Raw genomic sequence first — 18,640 nt, 5'->3', positions numbered from 1 at the left:
GTGATACCTAAACTGAAATTTAAAAGGATGAGTAGGTATCAGTCAGGAAAGAAGAAAATGAATATTCTAAACAAAGAGAATAAACAGCATGAACAAAGATAGGGAGCCATGAAACAGTATGCTACAGGGAGGGAATTAGTGACAATTAGTGACAATTCAGTATTTCTTAAAAATGTCTCAAGAAAAGAAGAGACGGCAAATAAAGAACCAAAAATGAAAACAATATAGAGAATTTTTCAAAAAGGTCTACTTATCCAGTTTAAAGGATTTTACTTTAACCCTCTATTGATCATCTAGAATTTAAAAAATTGATTTATTGGTCTGTAAATCCTATAAATCTGAGACTACTATCCTATGTGATATGTAGCCCTGAAGAATTAAGCAGGTGAGTTTTTGGCTACCTTATCTTTTAGAAAACAGTTTGATAATGTAAGGTCTCCACATATTTTCCTGCCTCCCAAAACACTCCTGTTATAAACTATTAAAATACCAACAATTTATTAAGCATAAAGTAACCAGGATGTACTTTCATAACAACAAGCAAAACACCATTCCTGACAGCAAATACTTGCTTTCTTTTATTATAACCTTAACCATCAAACTCTAAAATAAGAAATTTTACCTTGAAACAAAGCAGTAGGGATGTAGTGAGAGTACGGTGAGTTTACAACCTTGCAATCATACAATCTTACAATTATAATGAAATATTGTTCTGCAAAATTTGGCAAGTCTTTTCCCTTTTTCCAAAAACTATGCCACACTATATTTTTTCACTGTTTAATACAATAGTATGTTGCTAGTTCATGTGGCCTGATGTTACTAACAGGAAGAAAATCTCACACTAGAGAACAGAATACTCACACAATTATTTCATAATAGGTTCTTCAATTTGATAACCTCAACCTATAAATCAAAGAACACTTACCTGCTTTACATTGTATCCTGCTTTCGCACTAGTTTCAATAAACATAACATTCAGCTCTTTGGCTTTCCTTTCTCCCTCCTCAATTGATACTTGCCTGTAGAAAAATTAAAACAAAACGCAAAAACAACTAAATTATTCTTTTTGAAAGATATTACAAAGATTATAAACAAAGTTCTGAAAACAACGTTTTTTGGTTTTTTTTTTGATATGGGTGCTGGTTACAGACAAGACTAGTTTGAAAATTCAAGCTGCAGTACACTTAAACTTTGTGCCCTTCTATGTGTGTGTTACACCTAACTAAACAATTTTTTAAAGGCTTTTTTTTTTTTTTTCCAACTTATTTACTTCACACAAAATATATTAGGCAGGAAATTTGCTAGCACTGGGATATACAATAACAAGGATGATGATGATGATGACAACAGCTAACGTTTCACTAGTATTTATTCTGTAGATACTACCAGCAGTGCCAACTAAAGGCATTTTTTAATGATTTGCTTTTACTTGGCTGAGCTCATCCTGTAACTTTATTTCTGGAAAGTTAATAGCCTATTTTCTCTTAATATTAGATCATAAGTATTCAGCCTTGTGATGAAAAACTTTGTATAATATTTTTATTGCTAGACAATTTGTCAATTTGCTATCATAATTTATGTAACCATTCCCAAACTGTTAGAAATGTAAGTTGTTTTTAAATTCTACACTACTGTTAAAAATGTTGCTATAAACAACTTTTGCTTAATATTTTGTGCACCGTGGATCATTTCCTTAGGTTGGATTTTATGAATTTCTGTAAGTGGAAAAGTGAGTCAAAAGACATGTAAAAGTCTCTTGATACACAGTATTAATACTTTAATACTTCTTTTAGAGGGCATTTTGTGATGTATTATAATTAGCAGTGTGTCTCAAACTGTGAGCTCTTCAAGTGCAAGATTATCTCATTTACTTTGGTATTCCAAGTGCCTAATTGGTACATAGGTGCTTAATAAATATGCAAATGTTCTAATTAAATGAATCTGAACTATCAGCTGACAAACTCTGCTTCTTACAACACAGAAAACTGAAGCAATGCAGGAGAATTTCCACAAGCTTCCACCCCATCTATCCACTGACTTACCTGTGTATGGGTGCCTTATAGTCTACCTCTAGTCCTGTTACTATGGAGGAACTGTCTTTACTCCCCAATCTTACACCCATGACCCATTTACTACGAGATTCTACTATCTTCTTCTTGTCTATGAGAAGATATTATTCTGGAGTCATCACTCTCTAAAAACAAGGACATTCTCTTACATAACAATCCAACTGTTAATGTTTTACTACATCTGCTTCTTTTATCCTCAGTCTCTATGAATTTATGTATATGTGTATATTAATTTTTAAAAACACACTTTTTTTTTTTAACAATTTGAAAGTTGACAATCTCTTGACCTTTAGTCCTAAATACTTTAGCAGTGTGAATTTCCTATTCTGTCAGATGCCTGAAACTTACTCCTTGGACCTCTTCCCTATCTACAACTATTCCTTTGGTGATCCCACGCAGTCTCGTGCTTTTAAATGCAATCTATATGCTGGTGACTCCCAAACTTATATATCTAGATTAGACTATTGCTTTGAACTCCAGACTCATATATCTAACTGCCTACCTGACATCTAATTAGATATTAGAATATCGAACAGCCATTCTAAACTCAAAATGACCAAAACTGAAATTATGATACTCCATTCCAAACCATCTCTTTATGGAGTCTCTCCTGAATGACAGTTACTCAGGCCAAGAATCTAGGTGTCATCCTTAACTTCTCGTCCCACACCCCATATTCTGTCCATCAGTATGTATTCCATTCATTGCATCAATATATCCTGACAGTTCTATCTTCAAAATATATCTGAATTTGACCACTGATCACCCCACAAGCTTTGTCCTGCATGACCTGGCCTTCATTATTGTTTTGCTTTGTTTTTAAACCTCATTGCCTACTACTTTTTCCATCATTCTCTTTACCAGCTACATAGGCTTCCTTGCTGCTCCCCAAATAAACTAAATGTATTCCCAATTTATGGATTTTGCATTTTCTGAACCATCTACTTAGGAGCTTTTCCTCCTTAAAATATCTGCATAGTTAACTCCCTTTCTTACTGAGCGTTTTTACTTAAAAGTCACCAGTTATCCTCAGTGAGATGTTCCACTGCTATGCCATCTAATACTTCAAACTCACCCTGACACGTCACATTCCCTTTCCCTGCTATTTTTTATCCTTGGCAAGTATCAATATCAAACATGCTATGCACTTTTTGGGCTTATGTCTGGTTCACTCTCTAGAATAAAAGCTCTTTGAAGACTCGTCTTTTTTGTTCACTACTCTACAGCAGCATCCTCTAAAACATAAATGATACTCAATAAATACTTCTTGAATAATTATTAGTCTGTAAACCCTACATGAGAAGGATTCCAGACAGAAATCCTTCCTAGTTTTAGAATTATAAGTCACCCTAATAAAATGGTCGAGGTTAGCTATAGCAATGGTCCCAGCTGTGGTATGATTTTGTCAGAATCACCTAGGAAGAGTCTCTAAAATATATTCAGTCTAGATTCTCTAGACTAATTGAATAATAGTATCTTAGAAGTCAGATCAAAACCACCCAAATTTAAAAAGTTGACCATGATTCTTCATAGTCAGAATCTTAAAAGAGGGTCTACTAAGCCATATTTACCAAGTGATTCGCAGGTTTGAAACACTTAGGAATCACTGGACTATAGGAGATAGAGACTACTCTGTTTCCCCGAAAATAAGACCTAGCCGGACCATCAGCTCTAAAGCGTCTTTTGGAGCAAAAATTAATGTAAGACCCGGTCTTATTTTACTATAAGATCGGGTCTCATATAAGATTGGGTCTTATATTAATTTTTGCTCCAAAAGACGCAGTAGAGCTGATGGTCCGGCTGGGTCTTATTTCGGGGAAATACGGTACTGAGCACCCCGGTGCTTACACTGAAACCCTGAAACAGGTATCCTCTGGTCTTTCTTCCAAGTTTTTACCCCTCCAAAAGTATTTAATTCTCAAAGAAAGTGATAAAGACATTTACCTTTTCAATCACTTTCATTAAAACTTTTTTTCTGATTATAAAAGTAATCAATTTTTAAAAAGATCAATCATTACAATAAATTCCTCCATAATCCTACTCTCTTCCCAAAAATGACTACAGTTAAATTTCATGTATGCTTATGTAGATTTGTTCTAAGCAAAAGAATATATATCTTTCTCTACCATTTAAAAAAATTTTTTTCGGGCCGGCCCGGTGGCTCAGGCGGTTACAGCTCCGTGCTCCTAACTCCGAAGGCTGCCGGTTCGATTCCCACATGGGCCAGTGGGCTCCCAACCACAAGGTTGCCAGTTCAATTCCTCGAGTCCCGCAAGGGATGGTGGGCTCTGCCCCCTGCAACTAAGATTGAACAAGGCACCTTGAGCTGAGCTGCCTCCCGGATGGCTCAGTTGGTTGGAGCGCGGGCTCTCAACCACAAGGTTGCCAGTTCAATTCCTCGACTCCCGCAAGGGATGGTGGGCAGTGCCCCCTGCAACTAAAATTGAACACGGCACCTTGAGCTGAGCTGCCGCTGAGCTCCCGGATGGCTCAGTTGGTTGGAGCTTGTCCTCTCAACCATATGGTTGCCGGTTCGACTCCCGCAAGGGATGGTGGGCTGTGCCCCCTGCAACTAGCAACGGCCACTGGACCTGGAGCTGAGCTGCGCCCTCCACAACTAAGACTGAAAGAACAACAACTTGAAGCTGAACAGAACCCCCCACAACTAAGATTGAAAGGACAACAATTTGACCATTGTTCCCCAATAAAATCTTTAAAAAAAAAAAAAAAAAAATTTTTTTTCACAGAAAGGATGTCATGCTCTGCACACTGATCAAATGTTTTAAGCTTCATGTATTAAGACAGCAATAAATTCCTTCCATTTTTTCAGTGGTTATAAGTATTCATTTATAAAATGCTACTGCTACTAATGGACATTTAGATTGATTTTAATTTTTTAATATTACAAATAACATTGCAACAAACATCCTTTTATGCTCAGCTTCTCATATTTCTGTAGGCATATCTGTGGAATAAATTACTAGAGATGGATGTGAGTTAATGAGTATTTTAAATTCTGATATTGTTAAACTGTCCCCCCAAACTGTATTAGTTACATATTTCAGTGTATGAGAGTTCTTATTTATTCAGACTTTTGATGATACAGTGTATTATCAATCTTTTGAACAATGGCTGATCTAACAGGTGAATATGATCTTTATATTTATGTATTCAAATTTATCAATCGCTTTATGGCTTCAGGGTTTTCAAACTGCTTATAAAATGCCATTCACTACCAAAAGATTTTCTTTTAATGCTTTTTAAAAAGCATTTAAAACTTTCATTCATTTTAAAATTATATTAGTGAAATGAACAAGGCTCTAATTCTTTTAAATGTGAATAGCTGAAGGGTGATAGTCTGGCAAAAATTACTGAGAAAGATGGTAATTCCAAAGCAATAGATGAGTACCTTAAAACAAATTATTGTAAATTAGGTAAGTTTGTAGCATTTGTGTATTAAATTGAAATATTACCCAATAAAAGAACAGATGCTCATATTATTTAGATAACTGGCTATAAAAGGAAACAATTCAGATATACAATTTTTCTATTTAAAAATGAAGGTACTTGGGGACTCTCTACTAGAAGAATATATGCCTATATGATCTTCAAATGCTCATACTAGATACAAATAGTGAAAATTTATATGATGGCAACTGATGTCCCAAAGATGATTTTCATAAAGAAAAGATGAAATCACACTTTGAATTTACTCTTAAATTAAGAAAGACATTTTTGTCACTGTACTGCCAATTCCAAATGAGGTACCATGGGCAGAAATGGGCTTAATATTTCCACAAGCCTTTGAACATATTGGCTCTATTTGCAACATTTTAATTAACAGCACAACTTTATTATCCAAATTCAATATCCAACTCATGAACTAATAATAAATAGTAAAAGCTTCCACTATTAAGTAAAATGGTCAAGATTATTTAAAGCTAAAAGAATGCCCAGCAGATCACTTAGGAATGCTGAAGGCAGATATTCAAGCCATGTGTTCTATAGTGAATGTTAACACATTTTGCATCCTGTGACTTGAATATGGTTTTCCTCATTTGACTAAGGTATCACAATCAAGCTATTCAGTTTAACTACACAGTTTGGCTCAACCATACAATTTAAAAAAGAAAAGAACAGCAAAAACTACACCACAGAATTATGATGAATATTTATAAGACTACCAAAAGAGTGTGTATTTAATCATTACGAATAATTTTTAAAGATAGGATTTTTTTAAAAAAACATTTTGTTCTTTAACAGAACACTGCTCATGTTTATGAGGCCTAAAAAAATGCAAGTTAGCGTCATGTGTAAACAATTTTGCACAAGAGTTATTTACACATGGGTTTACACAAAACAAAAAAACTCATTTTCCTCTAAGGAAATGTCTTATATTTCAGGTTCCCACACTAAAGAAAAAAAGGGTATAAATATAAACGTAAAGATTAAACATGCCTCCTTTTAAAACAATTCTTCAGTAACATCAAAAATAACAGGTTGCTTAACAAAGAAATCAAACATACAAAATCACTCCATACCTCTTATCAGCAAGATCTGTTTTATTTCCTACTAGCATGATGATAACATCACTTCCTCTTTCTGTTCTGACATCATCAATCCATTTTGTAGTTTGCTGGAATGAGTTAACATCTGGTATAAGAGGGTGGACAAAGAGATTACTGTTATTGTAAATGCCTCCCCATGTAATGGACCAAAAAAAAGAAAAAAAGGAAGAAAATAAGAAAAAAAGCCCTGGAAGTTGGAAGGGGTTGGCACATTAGGACCCACTTTTAATGTGCCTGCAACATAACTCCATTTTATCTGAGTACAACTGTCCGTGGTCTAAACAAATCACAAGAAAAATCCTCAAGGTTCTTTTTATAGTAGTTTAAATTTTTTGGACATGCCCTCATGAGCGCAATGTACTATATGTAATAGAAAAAACAATTTTTTTTTAATGTAAGACAGCTATGGCAGATAATATGGTGTCACATTGCCACAAGGCTTTTTTTTATTACTTACACATATCAAACATGACAAAGAAAGCATCTCCAAAAGTATGTCAGCCAATAAGTCCCAACATATCCAGAAAATTTGTAGTTTTAAATAGCTTTTAACACCACTCTGTTTGCAATGCTTATTCAGTTTGTGATCACTTTAACTTGAAGTTTTTAGTTTAATGCAGCACCAGAATCACGTGAAAAAACTCCATCTTTTCTAGCATTTGATTCTAAGTAGACTACTTCAGTATTTTTATAGCAACTAAAGAAAACAGCTTACTTATATTTTAACCACATGTGCACAATTTTTGAAGAAAAATACACCAGGTTTCACTTGATTTGGTTAAAGTAAGCACAAACATTTTAAAGCTGCAAAACTTGTCAATGCACATGAACATTTTAAACAAGAAGCAACCCAAAGTAAAGCTTTAAGAAAAGATTGCATACAGCACCTAACCCCGCCCAAAAAAAAGTCTCTGAATGCAAACTTGTAATTTATAATCCTGCCATTTCAATTATTAAGTGGATATGACTTCTGGTTGAGCAGATATGCACAAATCTACAGTAATAGTACTACTTGTTCAAATCAATAGTTTGTTGATGTTTTTAAAGAAGTCTGACTACTATCCTAGTTTTTTAATAAATTATGGACCACTATATGGAAAAATGCTTAATATTGCCTAATATACATATATCATAAGCCAATTTACAAAGACAATTTTAATCGGAGAGCATTTCCCTGTCAATCACCAATGCTCCGTGGAAAATTTAAAGTCACTTAAAATGCCAAAGGCATTAGGGAATCTTTAGGGAAAAGAAAAAGAAAGACCATTACTTTAGTCTTCCATTTAAACATTTTTCTTGGAGAGAAATGAAAGTGTAATTTGTTAGCAACAAAGCAAGTCAGTCAGTCACAGAATCCTGATTATGATTCAAATGAAAATCATTAATAGAAGATTGCACATTACGTTTTCTCTACCTTCCTCTGTAGAGAGAGGATGGCTGGAAGAGGAAAGCAGAGAAAAGTTGGCTAGCACAAGTTTTTAATAGCCTTAACAGAAGCCTCTGATGATGTGGAAAACCTGGCAAGAGACTTAAATGCAGATTATTTTATTTTAGAGACATCTGAAATCAAGTTAAATAAAAACGGAGACATTCTTCCAACCATAATTAAGGTGTGCTTAGGGATAACCAGATACGAAGAAAGCCTTGGAGAAGATTCATAATTGAACTAGAATTTCCAGGGCAAAAGAATCTGGTGCAGTGGAAATAAAGTATACTGGTACAAACACCAAAGCAAATATTTTGGACCTAGCTTGTCTGTGATAAGGTTTGCTATGATAAAACTCATTTTTACATGCCAGTATGGAAAATAAGCACAAGACAAGAACATGCATGCAGCTAAGCTAAAGGTTGAAAGAAGATTAGAAATGCATAATTCCCCCCACTCACTTGTGATATCATAAACAACAACTGCCACAGTGGAGTCACGAATGTAGCTAGGAATCAAGCTCCTGAACCGCTCTTGACCTGCTGTGTCCCATAATTGCAATCGTACCTAACAACAAAATCAGTCAAACAAGCAAGAAAAATAAGAAAGGTCAACGTGTTGCAAAATACCTACTTGTGATATCGTAAACTACTACAGCTGCAGCAGAATCACGGATGTAACTGGGAATGAGGCTACGGAAACGTTCCTGACCCGCAGTATCCCACAGCTGCAGCCTTATCTGTGGGATGGGAAAAAATGAATAAAAAAAAAAAAAAAAAACCCAAAAAAAAACAACAAACAAAAAAAAAACACCCAAAACAACAAAAAAACAAAACTCATACTAAAAAGAAAAAAGAAATAATGTTTTTAAAGGGGTGGGTGGAAAGGAGGTAAAAAGGAGACTCATGCAAAAGGTTGCAGGGATGTGAAGAATGAAAACACAAAACCTTCCTTTTTCAAAAGGGAGGAATATAAAAAATTTGTTTGCTTTGAAGGTACATGACTTAAAAATGGCAATGGGAAAGATCGCAGAGAATCAGAAATACAGCTCCCCTCCAACCCCCATAACCTCTCTTTGATTCCTATCCCTTCTGGATAGCAAGTAGTAGACTTGTTTGATGTTCAAATAGTAAGCATAAAGGGAAAAATGAAGGTAAATGTCAACGAGCAGCCCAGGCTATCAGAGTAAAGGAATTATTAATGTCTCTCTGAAGCTAAAATGTGTCTCTTTTCTACTGGGTCCAGAACACTTTGAAATTGGGTCTCTGATTACAGGTACTTATGTTTCTCCCACACACTTCTTCCCAGAGCATTGTACACAAATACACAATCTAACAAAAAGAAGGAATATCTTTTTATAACCCCACATAAAAATTTATTTCTTACTTTTTCACATTTGAGGAAGAAAAGCCTGAAAACAAGCTCTTTGACCATTATAAAGTTGTTTCCAAGCTTTCAAACTTTAAGAAATGGCATTTTATATATTAAAACATAAAAGAGAACAGTCAAAAGAAAAAAACTCAAACACTTACAAGAAACAGCATTAAATATAAGATAATGTTTTTTGGGGTATAGTTCCGAAATATTACATTTAAGATAGTCACTGTTTACATGATAGAAACCTCTTCAAAGGATAGTGGGCTAGAATACAGAATTTACATTGTACTTAAAGGGAGCATTCCAAAAGATGGAGGAAAAAAATCCAACAGATAAATACACATTACTTTTTTCTATTCACAGTCACTTTGGTATACATCATATTCTGACGAAATCTTGAACTTCACAAACTGTGTCTTATTCAAAAGAAATCTTTCTGAATACCTCTGGCATTCAAAAGGTCTTTAGCAGCTCTAATTTTTTCATGAACATACTCATTTAATTATCTCAATGCTATTTGTTACCATTTTTCCAAATCAAGATGACAAATTCTGTTTAACAAGCCTAGGGCTTTCGGGGTTTTCTATACAACTTGGCTTTCTCTCCCCTTTGGATTTCATTTGGGGATAAGATGTCAGAGTGCTAAGTACTATTCACTCTGTAATAACTTATCTCAAGGCCTGTAAACTAACTTTGGCAACTTTGCTAAGTACTTCTTAGGGAGACAATCACTGACTATAGCTTTGATCATAGTTTTCTATCCTGGAGTGCTGAAGAAAATTGCACATGGAAAACATTACTCACTGTTCGATCCTCCAGGTACATTGTTTTTGATAAAAAGTCAATACCAATTGTTGCCTGTAAACCAAAACAAAACAGAGGAGTTAAAAAAACTAATAGTTTAATGACAGTTAGCAGTTAGGGTTCAAATGGAAATTATGATTGTGGAAGAAATAATGAATAACACATAAATACATCATGGTCAAGTAAGAACAAACAAAATTTTCCGTGATAATGGCTTCAACCTACTGAGCACCAGCTGTGTATCAGGGATTCTTTTAGGCCCTTCACATGCTCATCTCCAATCCTCACACGTCTCTGCAAGGTAGCTACTACCACCCCTATTTTTCTCACTGTATAGACAACAACACTGGGGCTTGGAGAAGTTAAATAACTTATCTAAGGACACAAAGTGTCTGCTGTGGAGTTGGGAGTAAAAGTCAAGCTCTTTCCAATATACTCGTACACTGACAGATATATCCAAGGTCATCTAGCTCTTCTCCCATGTTATCTTCTAGGAGTTTTACAGTTTTGTTTTACATTTACATAGGTGATCCAGTTTGGGTTAATTTTTGTGAACGGTGTAACTGCCTAGGGTCATTTCTTTGCATGTAGATGTCAAACTGTTCTAGCACCACTTGTTTTGCCTTTGCTCCATTGTATTGCCTTTGCACCTTCGTCAAAGATCAGTTGACTACATTCATGTGGATCTATTTCTGAACTCTCTGAAATAATAAAAAATACATGCTCTAAAACCCTTGCAAACTCCTAAGTGATAAGAGCACTAGAAGCATCTTGTGTTCTAACGAGGTGACTCTGGGTGGCTCCTGGATGGTGGCTAATCATGAGAAAGACCAAGCCATGATTAGAAGCTTGGAATTTTCAGCCCCACCCCCATTCTTCAAAGTGGGGAGAGGGACTAGAAATGGAGTTAATGATTGATCATGCCTATGTGATAAAGCCTCCATAAAAATCCCAGAAGTATGGGGTTTGGAGAGCTTCCAGGTTAGTGGACACATCAATAAACCAGGAGGGTAATGTACCCCAACTCCATGGGGACAGAAGCTCTTGTACTTGAGACCCTCCCAGACCTCACCCTATGTAGCTCTTCATCATGTTGTTCATCTGTGTTCTTTATTCTATTATTTATTTAAAAATTTTATTGGGGAACAGTGTGTTTCTCCAGGGCCCATCAGCTCCAAGTCAAGTCATTGTCCTTCAATCTAGTTGTGGAGGGCGCAGCTCAGCTCCAGGTCCAGTTGCCGTTTTCAATGGGGGCCGCAGTCCACTATCCCTTGAACTGGCAACCTTGTTGTTAAGAGCACACGCTCTAACCAACTGAGCCATCCGGCCACCCAGTTCTATTCTTTATTAAACTGGAAAACATACGAGAGTATTTCCCTGAGTTCTATGAACTGTTTTAACAAATCATCAAATTGAAAGGGGAGGAGGTCGTGGGAATCTCAAATTTGTAGCGAACAGGACAGAAGCTGTGGATAACCTGGGGACCTACTACTTGCAATTGGCATGTGAAGTGAGGGGCAGTCTCGTGAGACTGAATCTTTAATCTGTGGGATCTGATGCAATCACTGCTTAGATAAGAACTGAGTTAAACTGTACAACACCCAGCTGGTTTTACAGACTTGCTTGTATGGGAACCCCTCCCCCCCCACACAAATATCTGGTATCAGAAGTGTTGTGAGTGTGGTGGTAGTATGAGAGTAAAAAAGAAACACAAGTTTGAAAAATGAAGTATTTTCAAACCTCGTTCTACTGATCTATTTGTGGATTGTTTTGTCAATAACAACACTATTTCGATTACTGTAGCTTTTTTTTTTTTTGTAAGTCCAAAGTTGAGTAGCATGAGTCCTTTACTTTGTTCTTTTCCTTCAATATTGGGTTGGCTATTCTGGGTCTTTTGCCTTTCCATATAAACTTTAGAATTGATTCGTTTGTCAATACCCACAAAATTACTTGCTGGGTTTTTTATTGGGATTGCACTGAATTTATAGACCAAGTTGAGAACTGATCTCTTGACAATATTGAGTCTTCCTGTCCATGTACATGGACTATCTCTCCATTTAGTTCTTTGATACCGTTCATAAGAGTTTTGTAGCTTTTCTTATGTAGATCTTGTACATATTTTGTTAATTTATATCTAAGTATTTCATTTTTGAAGGTGCTAATGTAAATGGTATATAGTGTTAAATCTCAAATTCCACTTGCTCACTGTTAGTATATAGTTACTGTGATTCCCCGAAAATAAGACTGGGTCGGTCTTACAATAAGTTTTGCTCCAAAAGATGCATTAGGGCTTATGTTCAGGGGATGCCATCCTGAAAAATCATGCTAGGGTTTATTTTCCAGTTAGGTCTTATTTTTGGGGAAATACGGTAGTATACAGAAAAGCAACTGACTTTATATATTAACCTTGTACCCTATTTCTTCATATCTTCTTATTATTTCTTCCTTCCCAATCTGTATACTCTCCCCTCCCCATTTGTTCCCCTTATTGCATTTGCAAGGACTTACAGTACAATGCTGAAAAGCAGTGGTGAGAGGGGACATCCTTGCCTTGTTCTTAATCTTAGTAGGACATCTTTGAGCTTTTCACCATTAAGTATAACGTTAGCTATAGATTTTTTGTAGATATCCTTTATCAAGGTGAGGAGGTTGCCCTCTACGCCTGGTTTACTGAGGGTTTTTATCATGAACAGGTATTGGATTTTGTCAAATACTTTTGCTCCACCTATTGACATGATCAACTTACGACTTTTAAAAAAATATAAAAATGTTTATGAAAAATTTTCAACTAAAAGAACGGAGATAATATAATAAGCCACATATGTTTGTCCCCAAGATTCTAGAATTATCAAACAAGAATACCCATGTAGATATTTGGGTTTAGAGCTTTCTACAAGGTTCAAAGACTGTGAGATAAGAAAGGGCCTAACAAGTTCAAGGAACAGCAAGGAGGTTATTGCAGCTGAAGATCTGACAATGAGCGGAAAGTAGAGATGAGATCACAAAGGTAACGAGGTAGGGAGGACGGCAGGGACTTAACAGGCTAATGCTACTCAAAGAATGGTTGAAAGATCGATGCTACTCCCAACTGTTACCAGTGCATGGCCAGGGAAGTACAGAAATTGAGGAATAAGCACTTACAAGCTTTTATAGTAATCAATAGCCAAGCACATATCCAGTAGACTTTTTAAATGTTTTTTCTTTTCTCATTTTTCTAATAATTCAATTTTATAAAAAATATAGCATAGTGGTAAAATATATAACATAGTGTGTGTGTGTGGGGGAACTGTAACAACTTTACTTTGAATAAGATGGAATATTCAAAAGAATGACCTTATATGGCTTACTTTTTAAAAAACAGCTTTATAGAGATGTATTTCACATACCACACAATTCAACCATTTAAAGTGCAGAATTCGGGGCGGACGGGTGGCTCAGTTGGTTAGAGCGTGAGCTCTGGGCAGTGGGGCTGCCGGTTCGATTCCCACACGGGCCAGCAAGCGGCGCCCTCCACAACTGCAATGAAGTCAATGAGCCTGCCGCTCAGCTCCCGGGTGGCCAGATTGCTCAGTTGGTTGGAGCGTGGGCTCTCAATAATAAGGTTGCCTGTTCAACTCCTGTAAGGGAAGGTGGGCTGCGCCCCTTGCAACTAACGCAACTGGACCTGGAGTTGAGCTGCGCCCTCCACTAAGATTGACAGGACAACAACTTGACTTGGAAAAGTCCTGGAAGTACACACTGTTCCCCAATAAAGTCCTGTTCCCTTTCCCCAATAAAATAAAATATAAATTAAAATAAAAAATAAAGTGCAGAATTCATAGGTTTTACCATATTCACATAATTATACAACTATTACCACAATCAATTTTAGAACATTGCTATCACTGACTTTTAACTTACAAGAGAATCATTCTGGCTATTTGTTGAAATTAACCTAATAGTGCACAAGGGAAGCAGAGAGATCATTTAAGAGGCTATTATTGGTGACTTGGACCAGTGTGGTTTTAGTTGGGCTGGGAGAAGTAGAAGAATTCAAATGTAATTTGAAAAGCAGATTTGCTGATAGACTATAAGTGGGATATGAAAGCAAGAGGATTTGAGTGTGACACCAAGGTAAACTGAGCTTGGCTTTATTGTTAACTAAAATGGGACAGATGACAGGAAAAGAAGGTTTGAGGGGGAATATGAAGAGATCAGTTCTGAACATACCACGTTTGAGACGCCAACTGACAACCAAATGGAGATATCAGGTAGGCAGCTGAATACCGCCGGTGCCAAAAAAACGTATACAAGTGGAAACTTTGGTCAACGTTGCTCAAGCAGTAGTTCACCGTAATCAGAAGTGTCTGGACGCTGACGATAACCACTTTGAGCACCTCTTGTAATTGCAGAAGTCAAGTGTGACTTGTATTCATCTTTTGTTACTGGTTTATATTGAGTATTACAATTTTAATAGTTTTCCTTTCTTAAAATGTGTACACATTTTTTTGGCACCCTCTGTATACGGATCTGGAATTGAGAAGAAAGAGGTCCAGGCTAAACCTATAAATTTAAGAATCATTAACATTTTGGGACTCAGTACACAGAGCACTTAAAGCCATAAGATTTGTGTAAAATCACTAGGGAGTGAGTATGGACCCTGCAGACCGAGCCCTGAAGCAACCAACATTTACAGACTGGAGAGGCAAAGGAAGAACTAGCAAAAGAGAAACCAGAAAGGCAGGAGAAAAATGAGTCAGGTGTGGTATCCTGAAAGCCAGGTGAAAACTAGTTTTAAGAAGTCGTGTTAAAAACTATGTTAAATGCTGCTTACAGATCAAGTAAGATGAGGACTGAGAAATGACCACTGCATTTACCAATATGGAGTTCACTGGTGTGATACTATGATATAATAAGAAATATATATTTTGATCTTCGTCCCAGTTTCCTGGCCAAAGATCCTAAAACCCTGAGTGATACCATGTTTCCCAGAAAATAAGATCTACCCTGAAAATAAGCCCCAGTTAAGATCATCAGCCAAACAGACGCATTTAGTATGTTATGATGATGTTCCAGAAGAAGATGACATGACTGTATTTGAATAAATGTAGATTGTTGTACATGAAAAAATAAAGATAGCCCCTGAAAATATGCCCTAGTGCGTCTTTTGGAGCAAAAATTAATATGAGACGCAGTCTTATTTTGGGGGAAACATGGTAAGAGTGAACAGAGGATCTTTTGTTACAATATTTGGTTTTCGTTCCTAGCCCCTGAAATAGCTCCTAAAACAAGGCAATAAAGGTTAAAAGAGAGTCTTTTGTTATTCACACAACCCTTTCAACCACACCTGATTTAATATTAATAAGGCAACTTCTAGAAAGCCCCTAAGGATGGGGGAACCAACCAGGTGACAAGAGGGCTAGAACTTTCAGCTCTGACCCCCACGGAGGGGAGAGGGGCTAGAGATTGAGTTCAATCATCAATGGCCAATGACTGAATCAACCAGATATCACAAACTCTCCATAAAAACCCTAAGTAAAGGGGTTCAGAGAGTGACACACCCCAAATTCCATGGGGACAGAACTCCTGCACTTGGGATCCTTCCAGATCTCACCCTATGTACCTCTTCATCTAGCTGTTCTTCTGCATCCTTTATAATAAACTTGTAAGTGTAGGTGTTTCCCTGAATTCTGTACACCAGCCTAACAAATTACCAAACCCAAGGAGGGAGCCTTGGGAACCCCCAATTTAAAGCCAGTTGGTCAGAAGTATAGGATCTTCTGTGTGAATATTACAGTTGCTTAAAATGCTGACGAGTTAGAACACAGAGCAGTATTATGAAACAAGTGCTAAGATTTTTCAAAGAAGTAAATAAAAACAATCAACGTTTTTCTGAATGATAAATTGACAATAATCACAAAACAATAGAGCATTTAAAAAAAAAAAAAATTTGTCCGAATTTCTACAATTTGTACAAAAACCACCCAATTACTAAATGGTAGAATTAAGATGCAAATAAAGGTTTTTCTGATGCTAGAGCTCATTATATGGCATTCCTAGAAAGAAAATGCCTAAAATTTTCAGTTTATCAAGTATTCGAAACAGAAGGCATATTCCTGAAATAAAATATGTATTTCAAATGTGGGAAAAATACATACCAAAAAAAGGACAAGATTCAGATTTTAAATTTACCCTAAAAGCTTTCAGAAGTAAAAATGGTTTGATAAATAACTGAGACAGTGGCAAGTAATAACTATGAAAGCTAACCTTTCCTTTAACCTGATTAACATTTGATTTATTACTAAGATAAAACAATTGAAAGCAAGTTTTTATATTTACTACACAGTAATACAGATGTAAAATAGATACTTAAAAGGGGCCATTTTATTTTTTTATTTTAACAAGAACATTTCAAAGAGTTAATACAGAGAAAGATTTGCAAGTGCTTAGCATCCCAGTGAAAAGTACTTGGTTTTTAAGATTACTAATTTATTCTTCTTAGTTTGTTCTTGGATTTTTGTTTTACAGTTAAGCAGTTTAAACTAAAATACATATAACTTAGATATACATAAAATTTATATACACACACATATGTAACTGACAGCAGATATCATTATCTTGTTCCTATCTTAAAGAGAAAGCTTTTGGCCTTTCAACATTAAGTATGTTAGCTGTGGGTTTTTCATAGATGACCTTCATTATGTTTAATTCCCTTATAGTCCTAGTTTGTTGAGTGTTTTTACCATGAAAGGCTATTGGATTTTGCCAAACGCTTTCTATTCATATAGTGCATTACCTTACTTCTTGTATGTTGAACAAACTTGCAATCCTGGTACCAACCTACGAATCCCACTTGGTAAAGGGTATATAATCCTTTTTACATGCTGCCGGATTCAGTTTGGTAATAATTTTGCTGAGGATTGTTGTGTTTATATTTATAAAGAATATTAGTCTGTAATTTTAATTTTGATGTCTTTGGTTTGGGTATCAGAGTAATACCGACCTCATAGAATGAGTTGGGAAGTGTCCCTCCTCTTCTATTTTTTAGAAGTTTATTAAGTTTTGGTATTCATTAAACATTTCATAGAACTGACCAGTGAAGCCATCTAGTCCTGGTATTTTTTTCATGGGCAGTTTTTGATCACTATTTATATCTCACTACTTATTAAAGGTGTATTCAAATTTTCTATTTTTTCTTTAGTTTGTTTCAGTACTTTGTATCTTTTATGGAATACTCCATTTCATCTAGGATATCTAGTTTGTTGACATAATTGTACACGGTATTCCCTTATAATCCTTTTTTATTTCTGTATGGTCAGTAGCAATGTCCTTCTTATTTTAGTAATTTGAATCTTCTTTTTTTCCCCTCTTGATTAGTCTAAAGGTTAGTCAATTTTGTTGATCCTTTCTAAGCACCACTTTTGGTTTCATTCAATTCCTCCATTGTTTTTCTATTCTTTCATATATCTCTGCCTAATCTTTATTAGCTTCTGAATTAAAGCATGTCTTTTTCTGTGGTTTTGTTTTATTTTATTTGCTTTGACATCTGTGACATTGCTGACACTGGAAGGACTGGCCCTCCCAGGGCCTGCCAATTCTGGGATAGCAAACGTGCTTGTGAGAGCGCCTTTCATATGCAAACCAACCAACCCAGAGCCTGTGCCCCAGCTACCTCATTTATCACACTCAGGGTCACTATTCACTGGCCCTCATCCCAGGGCCACGAACCAGATAACTAGAAACAGCTCCTACACCTAGAGCCTGCTGAAATTATTCAAACTAGGCAATCCCAAATCTGTCTACCTGGTCTCACCCATCCTTCCCACAGAAACCACAATAAAGGCTCTTGCCCACTTTCCCCATTTCCCACCCCCCATCTCCTAACCACCAGAAGTGCTTCTGCATGTAGCTCCTTCCCAAGGCATGGAGTCCCCTTCCTCTTGGGATCTGTAAGGATAACAAACTATCTTTTCTTTTCTTTTTTTTAATTGGGGAATATTGGGGAACAGTGTGTTTTTCCAGGACCCGTCATCTCCAAGTCAAGTCATTGTTTTCAATCTAGTTGTAGAGGGCGCAGCTCACTGGCTCATGTGGGAATCGAACCGGCAACCTTGGTGTTATGAGCACTGCGCTCTAACCAACTGAGCCAATGGGCCACCCCAAACTATCTTTTCAATGGCAATAATTTCCTGATCTGTTGGCCTCACTATGCCTGAATAATAATAAAACCTAATTTTAAAAGTTTCTTCCATTTGCTTTAGGTTTACTTTTCTTTTTCTACTTTCTTAAGGTAGAAGGTTAAATTATCGTTTTAATGTATTTTGTTTCCTTATATCATTGCTTTAGCTGTATCCCATAAATTTTGGTATGTTGTGTTTTATTTTTCATTTGTCTCAAAATATTTTCTAATTTCCCTT

General features: G+C 36.0%; 1 protein-coding gene across 2 annotated transcripts in view; it reads right to left on the bottom strand.

Annotated features, from left to right (window-relative positions):
* The window catches only part of RAB6A (RAB6A, member RAS oncogene family), a 49,436-nt gene that overhangs the window by 6,347 nt on the left and 24,449 nt on the right, over positions 1 to 18,640 (bottom strand). Inside the window, exons 3-6 of one of the 2 annotated variants that reach the window (XM_019744396.3) lie at positions 10,245 to 10,298; positions 8,525 to 8,630; positions 6,611 to 6,722; positions 926 to 1,019 (exon numbers count right to left, since the gene is read on the bottom strand). In XM_019744396.3, the coding sequence (XP_019599955.1) occupies positions 926 to 1,019; positions 6,611 to 6,722; positions 8,525 to 8,630; positions 10,245 to 10,298 (366 nt within the window). Of the gene's footprint in view, positions 1 to 925; positions 1,020 to 6,610; positions 6,723 to 8,524; positions 8,631 to 8,696; positions 8,803 to 10,244; positions 10,299 to 18,640 lie in introns of both variants that reach the window. The other variant, XM_019744397.3, reaches the window with a different exon arrangement.

This window comes from Rhinolophus sinicus, chromosome 14 (genome assembly GCF_057876585.1).
Source record: "Rhinolophus sinicus isolate RSI-liver-muscle chromosome 14, RSI-T2T, whole genome shotgun sequence".
NCBI classification, from domain to species: domain Eukaryota; kingdom Metazoa; phylum Chordata; class Mammalia; order Chiroptera; family Rhinolophidae; genus Rhinolophus; species Rhinolophus sinicus.
This window is presented reverse-complemented; position numbering and strand designations above follow the sequence as displayed.